The sequence below is a fragment of the Archocentrus centrarchus genome, chromosome 11 (assembly GCF_007364275.1).
Source record: "Archocentrus centrarchus isolate MPI-CPG fArcCen1 chromosome 11, fArcCen1, whole genome shotgun sequence".
In the NCBI taxonomy this organism is placed as follows: domain Eukaryota; kingdom Metazoa; phylum Chordata; class Actinopteri; order Cichliformes; family Cichlidae; genus Archocentrus; species Archocentrus centrarchus.
The window spans coordinates 16,398,025-16,412,425 of NC_044356.1; the positions used below are offsets into that span (position 1 = coordinate 16,398,025).

Sequence of the window (14,401 nt, forward strand, 5' to 3'; positions counted from 1 at the left end):
TGGCAGAATTTCAAGAATGTTACAGTATGTGGACTGCCAGCTCGGCCCCCTGCAACATTAAATATTGCTTGCATCCTAATACATTAATAATACTAGCCCAGTAATATCTTATTCTATCACTCCGCATGATAAATGTTTTTATTTCCTCTCAAAACTTCTTAAGGATGTACTGACACTGCCCCCCTGCCAGAATGTAAACAAACGGTGCTACCGTGCGTGGCTCTGACACAAATTTTGTGGTATTTCATTATAGATTTTTTTCCAACAATGCCCTCTGTGGTAGTGAGGGTGAGGATGATAACAAGTGGTGAGCAAGAGTCAAAACAGCACTAAAGATGATGGAAAAGAGGAAGAAACTGGAAAAGAAGACATAGGCAGCAGCAGCAGTTTGGGGATTTTTTTTTTTTTTAAGCCACATGTTGTATGTGTTGTGTGTTTGAGCGCCAAATACAAGTGTTCTGTGTAAGAATTGTAACAAAATGTGAAAGCACAAACCTCAAAGTATAATTGGATTTATTCACATTTTTAACAGCGCTTTAGATTGTACAAAGATTTGTTAGATGGCATACACAAATAGGCCTCAATAATAACAGAGCCTTGGTGCTGAGCTCTGTTATCATTAGTACACATTGTAATTGTAGAATTTAAAAATGATAATTATACTGTACGGAAATGGTAAACAAATAAACTGCGTGTCATTTCCCTCATAATTTCCTAATTTTTCCTCAGTGCTCTCTATGTATATGTCAGTGTGGCATATAACTCACAGATTATTTATTACTGCAGGTATAGGAACAACACAGCGTTGTTAAAAGTAGCAGCATTTACTTGATAATTACGTTTGGCATTATTTGGTCATCTGAGAATATCAGTGTTTTCGAAGTGTCTCACCTGATTTGACAACCTGCAGGACTTGTTTGCATTGCGATCTGCAGGACTGTATAAACAGCTTTGCTTTGCATCACCGTGTCAGACCTAGAAAGAAAAAAAGAAGGAGACAAAAGGAAGCAAACTATAACGTATGTAGATATACGCAGCGACTGCATGGATGTTCTCGCCCGCTCTGAGAGGCTATCTTCATGCAGAAGAGAAGGAAACAGGGTGGCATGTCATTGTGCTGTCACTGTGCTGTAGTTAAATAGAAGAAGGTGCTTTGTGTATATAAGTTGTGTGTGTGTGTGTCTGTGCTCGGCTTTTCTCGTTCACACACATGGACACGAGCTGTTGAATCAGAGTTAGTGGATCTGCTATAGCAAACAATTTGGTTCATAATCTCCAAATCACAACACACTGACTGTCTGAAATGCACTTGTACACTGAACACACTCTACACGTTAGGTGACAGGTTACAGAGAGAGGGGCATTTATTAAAATGTCTGTGTGTGTTTCAACAGGCTCTTATAATTCAGCTCCGAGGTCGCAAATGCGTGTACGTCCTCTAACAAGACGAGGGAATAAGAGAAAAAGAGGGGGTCTATTTCATTAAAGAAATAATATTGTAGTGTCTCGGTACACGTACAGGGGTATTTCAGTGCAGAGATGGCTGCTGCCCTTGCCTCTTGAACTGCATGCCTCCCCCTCCCCCTTCTGGCCCCAGATCAGATCTTGCATGGTCGTCTCCTCTGTTAGCCTTTTGCTGCCCCGCTGCAAAATACTTGCAAAAGCAAAAGATGCTGCCTTACTCGCTCAACTGGCATCAATTAAAATAAAATAATAAAAGTGAAAACAACTATTATGTACTTCCTACTGCATTTTTCACCATTATTGAGTTCATTCAGATTAGATATCCATGACGTCTTTATAGCTATTTAAAGTTTAGGATATATGTGAAAGTGTAAACCTCCTCAAACTTTTTTCATTATGCTGGTATTGATGCTTATTACTGTTCTTTGGTATTGGATTAGGGGAAAATACTCGTCCAAGTTATGCAATTACAGCCAAATGTTTTATGGTACTGCAATAATACCTTCATCACAGATCACAGCAATGCAGTGTATACACTGACTAAGAAAAAGCAAAATGAAGACGTTTACTTGATAGTTAATGTCAGTAATCAGAATTATAAGAAGGATAGCAGATACCACAAAATAGCAGAAGTCAAAGCTTTACCTTGGTTTTCCAGTAAATGTGTGGCCACGTTAGAATGGGAATTTTAAATAGTGTAGGAAATGAAACCTACTAATCAGTCTGAATAAACAGACGTACATGTATATATTTTCCACAGCTCTATTAGCTTTCTATGAAAAGCACCATACGCTGGTGAGATGCAGCTCTTCTGTCTGTCCGCAGACTTTGAGATGGAAATATTAGTGACGTAAGTCTGCTCCATCAATCAGCAGCCATGCAGGGACAGACAGATGTTGGGGCGGTACTTGGTATTTCTTTTACCATATAATAAGCGACCTCAGACATGTTCCCTACGCAGAATAGGAGTTTTGCAGACAGATAGGAGGTTAGCTCCAAAATAAACTCGTCAGGAAGCAGAAAACTTCTCTTCTGTGCGTAATATACCTACAACCTGGTCACTGTGAAAACGCCAAATTGCCCGAAGGATAAATTAGGAAACTCACCGGAATTAGTCAAAGCAGGAGTGGAACTGTTGGAAGTTTTGTTTTGTTTTGTTTTGTTTTTAATCCAGTTTCTTCCGTGATCCGGTGCAAACCCTCTGCATTATAGCCTGAACTGAAGCCGGTATAGCTGGATGAATAATCAGTCCGATGCCTGGCTGCAGACGGAGCGCGCACAGTCTGAGCTGCGCCAGATTTCATGCCATCCAAGTTCATTTAAGACTTTCCTTCTCTCTTCCTCACTATGCTCCCCGGTGCATGCTGCAGCAAACGGTTATATCATACTGTCTCATTAGAAATAACAGTAGCCGAGTCCCGTGCTCTTTATAAACACTTTATGGTGGATAATAGTTAGGACGGAGTGTAGGCTATTAATGGAGCCTCTTGTGGATTCAGAGCCCCTCCCCTTCACCAGAAGCCTCACTTAAAAAGGTGTAACGAATCGATCTTCAGTCTCCTTTGTCCCAGTAAAGAGGTCACCAAAAATATCCACATTTTTGCAAACTTTGAGACAGAGCACTGCACACTAAACACCTGCTGAACAAATGAAACACCGTAGCATCAGCTTATCTTTGAGCTGAATTCTCAAGCGCAAACATTTCTCCAAGGAAAACCTTTTAAAAAATATATATAGTTGAGGCTAAAAAAAAAAAATAGATTGTCACTGATATCAAGCCTCTTTATGCTTGAATCATTTGTGTTTGATGTTTCAAGATGCAAATCTAATAGTTTGCCAGGCCTGACTGGGCTGTTCTCGTGGCAAATATCTTGAGTATCTATTTGGTGCTTTATTTATTTTTTAAATATGTTTTTGCAGTTTTTGCACTTGAAACTTAATTTGGCTGTACGGTTCTGTAGCAGTGACTATTCAATCAAATACCTCACTCACGCACATATAGGCAGCACGTCAACTTTTCGAGGCACCTCTCATTCTATTGTTTGAATGCAAGCCTGCAGATCGCCTACTCGTGTGTCCAGGGACAGGACGCACCTTTCATGAACATTGCAGGGACAGAAAGGCGCTGAAACGAAAGCTATCCCAGTGAACAATTAGAGCCGCAGATTGACAGGTGGGCTCTGACTGTCAGGGTGACGCTTGTGGAGGGGTGGAGTAAAGGAGAGGCCGGAAAGGCAGCTGGATGTGTCTGTCTATCAGTGGGAGCTGTCGGAACGCACCGCGCATCACCAATGTGCGCACATTTCACTGCGGAGAAATATCCGGGGACGCTCCTCCTTGCGCCTTTAAAATAAATAATAATGAATAAAAATCAGGATACAATAACAACATTAACCCCGGAATAGCGGGCGGGCCTTCTTGGTTTTTTTTTTTTTTTTCTTTTTTTTTTCCTTTGCTCTTTTTGTGCATGTGTGTGTTGAGTTTCTGACAAATTCGTCAAGTGTCCGTGTTGACAATCGGACGCTAAGCGTATGTGAGTAGCCTATTTCTTTATCCAGTGGGTGCTTTCAGGGAGATGGGATGTGAGTTGATTGCTGCGGGGTTTCCACACGCTCACACATGACTGATTGACATATACGCAGCCCGCCTAACGTGTCACTCTTTCCTCTCTTTTCCCGATTTCCTCCTGTAGCGGAGGTTGGAGACCGGAGCTGGCACCTGGACGAGGAGAGAGAAGAAGCACAGTAAAGATCGTAGTTTGGACTCTTCTTCACCGCGGAGTGAATAAATAGGCACGAAGAGGATCTCCGTTTTCTTCGCTCTTGCTGTTAATAGAGGTATGAAACTGTCCAGCGAGGGGGGCGAACATATTTTGATGGAAACGCGGCGAGGGGCTTCAGGCAGCTCTCCATATCCCTGCCCGACAGACTGAGATCCGCACGGAGCTTTCCGCTAGTTTTCAGCACGCCAGCCTGCGATGAGTTCTTCTGGCAGAAGTTAAAGGACGAGGTCCCCCCCCCCCCTTTTTTTTCCCTTTTTTTTTTTCTTTTCTTTTTTGCTTTAAATGATCAGCATTTTCCTCGCCGGACAGTCCGATACTAAATAAAAAACGATCAAAAATAAATCGCAGAAATATTTCTTCACCCTGCCCGGCATCTACACTTTAACCACATCGTCCCACTGAAGAGCTGATGAACCGCTACTGGGTCTGATTTCCTCTCCCTGCGCCGGTTTCCTCTCCAGCTTGTCAGCTATTTTGATCTCTGCATGAAAAGTCCAGCGGAAAGTCTTGCAGCAGCATGCCGAGGAGAAAGCAGCAAGCGCCGCGGCGGTCAGCAGGTAAGCCCCGACTCCGCAACCAAACACTCCCCCCATATGAAAGACTAAAACACGCACAGTCACAGTCCCCAGTCAGGATGCAAAGCCAGGGATCAGCACAGATGTGGCCGCGGACAAGTTTACGTAGCGGCTCAAAGGCCTAATACAGTACGCAATGTAAGGACACCGGGAGCGCTCAGAGACCAGACCTCTATGGGCTATCCCGGAATTCTAGCTCAGAGTGGAGTAAAAACAAATGTGAAGTTTATTTTGCACAGTTTTCAACATCCCAGTAACCCATAATAAAGTTTATTTAGAGAACCTACAGCATAATCTCCCTTGATTGGAAACAGTAGCCTTGTTCTTAGTTTATGTAGCCATTTCTTAGAGCCAAGTTTTCCTGTTAGAAGTAAATGCGCCGAGCTGCACTTTAGTTTCAGGCTTTAAATGTGATCCTCCACTCCGTTGCCAGCATCCAAGTTCTCCAAACAAAAGTCATCTCATTTTTACAGGCTTACGTGCTTGATGTGTTGGTGTCAGTAAAAGAATGAAAGAAAAAGGGGGGAAAAGGAAAAGTAGCGTATTTTCAGCTTGTGTTCCGCTCTGGGATTGCCATCCTTGATTTGATGCTTGATTGATCGCCTGTCATGCGACTGCCTTTGATCTATTCATTCCTGATAAACATCAGTAAATCATTCACCATAGAGACACGCATGCGCCCGGCAGCTGGACTCCCTCAAAGGATAACTTTTTGGCCCCCACAGAGGAGCAAAGAAAAGACAAATTGAAAGAAAAGTTCTCAAGCGGGATAAATACTTTCAGTTTAATACCCAAGGGGGAGGGAACAAGGGAGGAGGGGTGCTGGGGCGTAGCAAGATCACAGGGGCATCTCAGACAGGAGAAAAGGTCCCTAAACACTGCAGGGTAAACAGGAGAGATGAGCTCTTGTGGTCACTTCAGACCTGACCTCTGTGTTCATCCTGCAGAAACAAGAAATGGTGTTTAACTTATGTGCATCTAATATTAAACATGGATATAAAAGTGAGGAGAAGTTGCTCTGGAAGTCATTATAGGAATCCGATTGATTCAGTGTGGTATAAAAATGCAGTTTAGTATAATCCACTAACAACTACTAATTAACTTTCCAGTTTTAGCAAAGCTGTTAATTAGCTCCCTAAATATGAAATGGAAAAAATCTAATCTCATACTATGAACATATTCTGACCTAATTCAGAGGAAGGTGTGCCATAAAGTGGCCAAAGTTCTTTTTTTTTCTTTTTTTTTGACAGTCTGGCCTACATGTTGCCATTAAGTTGACCAGACGTGAACTGTTCTTTGAGAGAGTCGCATGTTTGCCTGATTCCATTTGATGTCCCTGCGAGAGATGTGTGTGATTGACATGCATTTCCAAATGACGGGAAAGAGGAGCCTTTGAAGTTCATGCAGTAATGACCAAAGCCGAATAAAACAGCTGTAGAATGTTAAGCAGGCGGTGGAAATGTGAGGTTAAGCAGACTTAATCAAGGTTGTGACGGGAAGACTTTGAACTCGGTGGGGCTGTAATTTCTAATTGACGCGAGGCTTTAGTGATGATAGAGAGAAATGTGTTTGAAGAACAAGCCTGCACGGTGAAAATGAATAGTGGCGGTTTATACCTCTGCCAAAGCTTGCTGGTGAAAACCCCATAAGAAACGTGGGGTTTTGTTTCTCTCTTCCAGACTCTTCTGGTCATTTGGCTGAGCTCTGAAGTGGCCCCATTCCTGCTCAGCTTTTGAATATTGATTTGATTGTCTGTTTTTCTGACAGACACATACATCACAGGCAGTAATGGTCAATCCCAACTTGGCAGGCTTTGTCTCAACGTTATTTCCAGTACTAGACATATGGTCAATCCAAAAACTTTAACACCTCCACTGGTTTGTGTGTGTGTGTGAGAGAGACTGTTTCCTCAGTAAAATGGTGTACACACCTATAAACACGGGCTATTTTTATAATGCATTACCAGATATTTCCACAACCCAGATTTGTCACTTTGGAGTTGCACTAAAACAAAATGTTGCATATGCTCCTCAGAGAGAGAGAAAGAAGGAGAGAGAGCGCGTTTCAATAGCTCTTTGTATGCCATTTCAAATGGGCTCTGTTTCATCAGTCACAGTGATGATTTTAGACCCTGTAATGGCGCTGTACCCTATCTAGTTTATGACCAGTGACAATACATCAGTGTTCTTTCATTTGGAACCGCATTACTGCATCTGTTGGTTTTGGCAGTTGAGTTCAGCGCAGAGCAATTTGAGCAGCAGAGACTTTTGCTGCAGTCATTTGTCGTCATTTTAATTTTATTCTTTTTTTTTTTTTTTTTGGTCTCCCCTCACTAAAGTGCAGTTATGTAGATGTATTCCTCAAGTAATTAATGAAAGCTAAACAATGCAGTAATATCAAGTAACAATAATTAAGAATGAGAATGAACAAGCATGGTAAGAGATTAATTCATAACAACAAACCGCACTGGAAGAGCAACCGGTGTTTGTTTTTTTTTAATTATTATCTTTATATGAAAAAAATAAGCATTTTACTGACTTGGCCCGTGTCAGCTTGGGGAAAAACAGCTGCAAAGAGTGCACGTATTGCCATTGTGCAAGTATTGCTTTAGTTTGTGTACAATGAAAGTTGGGCCTAAAATGATTTATTGGCAAACATCACCAAGTTTAAAATTCAGTGAAGTTATTTAACACTGACCAGATCTTGCATTCTGATGTGAGGATGTTGCTGCTTTTCTCCATTTAACGCAGTAAATAGAACTTCTTTGGGTTTTGATCTGTTGGCTGGAAATAGCAAGCAGTTTGAAGATGGCACCTTGGCATGCGACTGCCTTTTTAATTTTATTTTTTTTGACATTTTTTGGAGACAAACTGATTATTCAGAATGGTTAGCTGCAAACTCAATTCTGCAATAAATGGTTTAAAAGCACACAATCAATGCTATACCCATAGAAAAGGGATGATAAGACTTTTAAATTAACTTAAGCATTAATCGCTTTTTAAAGAAAGCAGCGTCCTAGACTGTTCAGTAGCAAGGTCATGTTTAAAAAGGGCAGCACATTATATATACTAGACCAAGATAACCAGTGTTTAGTTTAATTAATAGATAGGACATACTCTATATAACATTCACAGAGAAGCCATAACTCTAGATTTGCCTTGATACCGAGGTCACAGATTTGATTGCTGTTTGGAAATTAATAGTATTGCTGCATGTCTGATTTTGCTTTTAGTTTGCCAGCCGCGATATCTTAAATCAAACACTGTCACTCTAAGTAATGAATCTGTCAACTAATCATTCAACACGTCAGTGTGATTACAGTGTGACACCGTGTTAAATGTATTCCTCAGGAGTTAAAAAGGTCTAGCTTTACAAAAAAAGAAATAAATAAATCACACAGACACATCTTTATGCCTACCCTGCACCACGTTCACTTTTACTGGCTGAGGCAAGAGAAAGAGGAAGCGGGAGCACACTGTGAGTGACCAATCCACAGTGAGCTGAGCAGGATGCGGCTCCATAACTGTCTGATTTCAGTTTCTGTTCACTGTTAAAAGCACGAGTTTAGAAATATTTGATCCTGATCCTGAGTCTCATCTCTTCTGACAGCAGAGCGATCAGTTCCTGTGCTGACAGAATTAGTGCAGGTCATGATGGGAGAGAAAGATGCTGTTGCATTGTTAAACGTGGCTGCGTGGAAATGTGTCCCTTTCAGAAGACAGTAATTGGTTTTCCTTTTCTGCACTCTTGATAAATATGTAAGGTAACTGAGTGGGTTTGACTATGCACCTAATTAGAAGTTTAGCACTCTAAACATAAATCACTCAGGTTGTAATCACAGACTGTGGATGCTGTTCATTTTTTTTAATATGCATCATTCAGCGTCCTCTGTAAACTAACTTCAGTGCTATATTTTAATGATTTCTTTGTAGCTTAGCTCAACACATGTTTAATTAAAGCACCACACAGCATTTGGCTGCACTGAAGCCACAATGAGCTACACACAGATTAAACAGGATGCACACACATTGCCTGGCCCTGTGAGCTTCTTCACTGACATCAGCGGCTGCCTTCTTCTCTCCTAAATAGATTGCCCTATGCTGCCACTATCTCTACCTCAAAAGGAGTCTCTTAATTATGACTCGGGGGGTGGGGCTTCCCTTCTTCTTGACGGCATCGTTAGCTGTGGTCCCTAATTATCCAGGTAGCTGACAGATCAGTGACAGGTCCACCGATTACTGCTGACAAATTCAGCAAGGTGTCAAGTCTGCAAGCTGCCTTGATAAAATCAACTCAGTATTACCCACTTCTCATGTCCCCACCTCAGTTGTTCAAGTGTAAACTCAACAACAGCTGAGTTGCTCTGAGTTTGCCTGCAGTGTCACGTGACAAATCAAAACATGCTAGTGACAAAGAAGCTGTTGTATAATCGTGGTTAATTCAACTTAAGTAGCCATGCAGTAGGCGGTAGGGGTTTTTTCATAGTTTAATGAGAATGTGGCTTTCTGTGAGTGTGAGAATTTTTTCTTAATGCTTTGCCTTTCTCTCTGATCTTTCTGCTAACAGCTTTTTGGTTTGTTTGACAGAACAGGAACAAAGTTCCGAGCCGAGCAGCATTAATACATTTTGTTGTTGTTACTTGGCATTGTATTCCTCTGCAGGAATTTAGCTCACGGCATCTGTCAGCTAAGAAACGAGCACCGAAAGATGACTATTAGAACCTTATGTTAGTTTTATCGGGATGCTTCTGATAAAGGATTTAATGACATTTGTCAGGGTTTGAAGCAGTGCTGAGAGGGAAAAAAATATTTGAAGTGAAAAGTGTGCAGATGAGAACAGAGCACGTCGGTGTGTTTCTTTCTCTCTGTGTCTGTGTGTGTGTGTGTGTGCATGTACCACTCTGCATCACTGGGCAAGATGAGGAGTTCGTTCAACCCTGCATGTGTGTGTGTGTGTGTGTGTGTGTGTGTGTGTGTGTGTGTGTGTGTGTGTGTGTGTGTGTGTGTGTGTGTGTGTGTGTATGAATGTGAAATATTCAGATCCTGTGATAATGCAGTGTAGGTAAAGTGTCATTAACAGGTGACATTGACTGAAGGAGTCGGTGGATATATTTGCTATCCCGCACTCTAGTTTCATTTGCATGTGGTGTCAGGCTCGGTAGGCCTTCAGGAAATCAAAGGCACACACTAATACACACACTTACACAGCTCCGTTCTCTGTCCTCATCTTCGTGGAGGTTAAGTGACAAATGAAGATCGATGACTGCTCTTATGGAAAAGAGGGTTGAATTGAAAATATGTGGGAATTAGACTCGCCAACCGAGTGAAGATGTAAAGGCATTCAGAGCCGCAGGCGCGAGGTAAAACTATCCCCGAGCTTAATGAGGTTCAGAGGAAGCAGGAAACCTGGATTTTCACTCAAGCACAACACGAGGAGCCGTGACAAAGAAATAAAAGAAAAACAAGGTCATCTTTACAGGAATAAAACCCCTCTCTCTCTGAAATACATCCTGCCCCTATTTATTGTTTCTGCGCCTGTTTTGGATTCATAAAGATATCTTGGCTACGATTCAAAACAGCTGCAAAACAAAAGCCACAATGTACAGTAGGGATGTAAAACATTAAGAAGAAGAATAACAAGAATGAAACCATTCACAGTACTGGTCCTGAGGGGTTTAGGGCACCAGTTGCTAATTACTGTGATGCATACGCATGACGGAAAAGTTTTCCTGCTAACCGAGAAAAAAGAAAACAAGCTGTGAGTGAGTGAATGGACGGGCAGGGATAACATCGATGCATTCCCATATATGTGCAGACTAGTTTAAACATCCTCATAAACAACAGGATTTCCAATAAATCCCAAAACAATGTATACCAGTTTTGCTTTAGTAGGACAGATGATAAAAAAAAATCTTTTTGAGAGTATGGAGTATGAAGAGTGCCAAATGTAACTTTGTGAGAAGGTGGGAGTGGCAGAGGCACAAATCAAACATATGACATTCATACAGGAGACCAGGTGTGATTATTCATGTTTTCAGGTGTTTTTGCTCTTTGGTTTAATTTAGGCAACTTTAGTTACTTGTTTAGGTTTAGGTATCAAAACCTAGCCAGATATGACTATTTTACTAAGTTAACCCAAGTTTCTCTTTCTTGGTTATTAGGGTGCCATTTCTTTCTTACCCATACATGATTGGTTGCCCGAATAGTAACAATGGTGACACCCCATCTTTCTGAAAAGTTCAGAGACTTCACGTGCACTGATTCATACCACTGCAAGCAGTCCCCTATAAACACAGGCCGCATAAAACCCCTGTCTTGATTGTGACAGTCAGGATTTATGGACAGAGCTGCAACTTTCTTGAATTGCAGTTTCCAAGTAATCAACATTTTTTTTCCCCTATTACCAATTTTCTCTCAGAAAATAGTCAAAATACAATTTCACAAAGGCCAAGGTTACATCTTCTGCTGCATTTTCTTTATTCAATCAGCAATGAAAAACATTCAGTTTGCGCTCAGGTATGAGCAACTGAAAACAGCATATTTTTGGAGGGAATTTTTTTTTTTGTTTTAAATCAAAATAGTTGCTGATTCTTTTTCCGATTTATTGATTTTCCCATAATCAATTCTTTCATTTCCACATTTTTAAGAAACTGGGAGTTCCACTTAATAGATGTAACTGTAGACTGCAGCAGACCCTGTCAGACCCCCAGAGTGGGCCATCTGCATGTACTTTTTTCTACACAAACGTTATACTCAGTTGAACTTTGTCACTACCTCCGATAACTCTAGCAATTAAAGAAGCAGACAAAGAGAATTTGGCTGAGTGTAAAGGAGGCAAAAAAAGGATACGAAACAAAAAAAGAAAGAAAAATGGCCAGTCGTGCCTACAGGACGATGGGAGGTCCAGGGTACACTCAGAGGTCATTGTGTACTCAGGGGAGCACCTGTGTACCTCCACTATAGTATACACATTGTGCTTTGTGTGCTTTGTGTGTTTTCACTGTTTTCCCATATTTTTGTAGTGCACAACAGTCTTATATGCCCAAGTTAATGAATTGCTTTAGCGTGAATGCGTGTTGCATCACTGATTGATTGATAACGCATTCTAGAACATTGCTGTTAGAGGGACAGTGTTGTCTAAAGCAAAGAGACTTTTATAGATCCTCTTTTGCATTTTGCTGCGGCAATCTTGGAAATTACTTTGCAACAATATTTCCCTTTAATCTCTACTTGATATATTAGAAATTGCCACGGCAGCAGTGCCCGTTGCTGTAATTAGGTGATCATGTGAGAGATAAAACGGGAGATACATGACCATAGTGAAAGTTATTCTCGGTGCTCAGTCAGTCACTTTTTTAAAACATTTTTTGGGGCGAATTTTTAGGCGTTTTTATCAGATTTGCCTGGTGAGTCTATGCGTGCAATTGTACGCCCTTGTGACCATTGAAATGACAGATAAATAACTGCCCCGAGGTGTTTCAGTATGGCTGCCAAGTGGCAAGACTTGCTTCTAGTAGGCCTGCGTCTGATTCACAAAATTAAACAAAAGCTGCTTTAAAACACAGAAGAAGGAAAAAAACAGTGTTGAGGTGAGTGAGTGACCTCCAGATGCCCCGTACTCTGTAACCTTGAAGCAATGGTGCTTCTGTTAAACAGCCTTGAACATCTGGGTTGAAGAAGGGTAGGTGAGAGAGAGAAGAAGACAACAGAGGGACTGAAGAAAAAGTATTAAAAGTGACAGATGAACAAGACTTGGGAAGACGCTCTCCTGCAGCAGCTGTGACTGCTGCCATTGCTCTGACAGGTGTCAATTAAGAATTACGGCAGAGGCCCTGTAGTCATTTTTTTCCTGCCCAGCTGTCTGTCTGTGCGCCTTTTTGAGAAATAGCGCTTTACCCTTGTCACTGCCTTAGCACTTAGCCACAGTCACCCCAGAAAATGAGTGCATTGGCTGGCACTCTAATCAATACCCAGTGTATTAGCAATTATTTTGGTCATTGATTTATGTTGGGGCAGCAACTCCCAATGTGTTGTTATTAGCTGCTGATTATATGTGCCTGTGCAATACTGCAAGACATGCACATCAGCACACACACTTTCTCTGCTACTATTAGGTAGATACAGTTTAACCTTAGAGCCAAGTACGCATTTAAGGATAAAAAGACAAACAAATGTTAATTATTTCAAGATATTTAACAGCTTAATATAATGGTACTTGCATTGTCTTTTATGGATGGGTAACAAGCAAGGTTTTGGCTTTGACTTATTGTTGTGAAGTAAATGCTGATTGCACGGTGTAACGGATAGAGTAATGACACCATTGGCAATTTGGCTGGTTGCTCATCAGCCTGGATTTCACTGTGCAGTTCTGTATTTTACTGGTTATGAAACAACATGGGGAACAAAGAAGGTTCGATTCCACAGCCAGAACAGGAAGAAGAATCTGTTTGATGAGGGAGGTGATGAAGGTGAAAAGGGGCAGGGACAATAAACAAAATTAAAAAAAAACCTCAGATGGGCATTTACTCACTAGAGAGAGCTCTGAGACATGTGAACATTTACAAGCAACATTCAGTTGGAATGAAATAGATTCTTTATGGGCAAAATATGCCAATTTATTAGCCTAATGTAAGTGGGTGTTTGAAAACAGAGGGCAATCTTGCAATAGTCGTATGAAGTTAGTTGCATGGGTTTCCTTTTTCCGTTATTCTAATTCAATGAGGAAAAAGCACACAAATAAAACCTTACTGCAGAAATAATTCACCATTTTGTTTCTAGATGACTTCTTCTCTCTGGCAGATGTTTTTGGCTAAAATTATTTCAAGAGTCCTAATATGAGAATGATAGAAAACTGCTTTGTTCTCAGATACCCCAGGGGATAGTAAAAATACTAAACATATTCTGCTCTGAGTACAGTGGGAGCGTTTGTGCCTCCTCTCCTTGATATATCACTGCAGAATAAATGCATTGTGGTATTTACAGACATTTGAAGCCATCGGACTTCAGACGTTTGACAACAAAATGATAATTATGAGTTTGTTTTTTTTTTCTTTCACATCGTCTTTCTGTTTAACTTTGGTATACAGCAGTGAACTGTTGTTTCAAAGGGCGGATCCTGACATGCTAACACTGGCTATACCAGCGGTCTGGTGAAGAGTAATAGGAAATATTTCAAGGTGGGAACCATTGCAGTGCATCAGCATATAAGTCAGCAAATCCATATAAGTCTACTATAGCAAAAATGCAAACATAGCTGCAGAGCGTAGTTGAATCAGTTCTTCAAACCGAACTCTAAAGTCTGACAGAAGATTGATTCTGATTCAAGATTCACCGCTTGATTAAAGACTGGTCAGGAGTTTGAACATAATCAGACCCCCCTGTAAACATCAGGAGAACATTAATTAAACATATGTACTCAAGCTTGTGGTAAAATGTCTTGTTTCCTCCACTGTGTAGAGCACGTTGTACTAAAACTGGCAAGAACCAGCACTCTATATCACCAGAAGACAGGTACTTGTTTTTATAGCAATTGATAAACGCTGGTCTCAGCATGTCCCAGCAGCAGCCAGTGCAAGTGGACA

The 14,401-nt window shown here is 41.1% G+C and overlaps 1 protein-coding gene across 1 annotated transcript in view; it reads left to right on the forward strand.

Annotated features, from left to right (window-relative positions):
* Positions 1-4,478: 4,478 nt before the first annotated feature.
* The window catches only part of tshz1 (teashirt zinc finger homeobox 1), a 30,502-nt gene continuing 20,579 nt past the window's right edge, over positions 4,479-14,401 (forward strand). Inside the window, exon 1 of the mRNA XM_030740354.1 lies at positions 4,479-4,803. Within this exon, the coding sequence (XP_030596214.1) occupies positions 4,764-4,803 (40 nt within the window). The 5' untranslated portion in view covers positions 4,479-4,763. The remainder of the gene's footprint in view (positions 4,804-14,401) is intronic.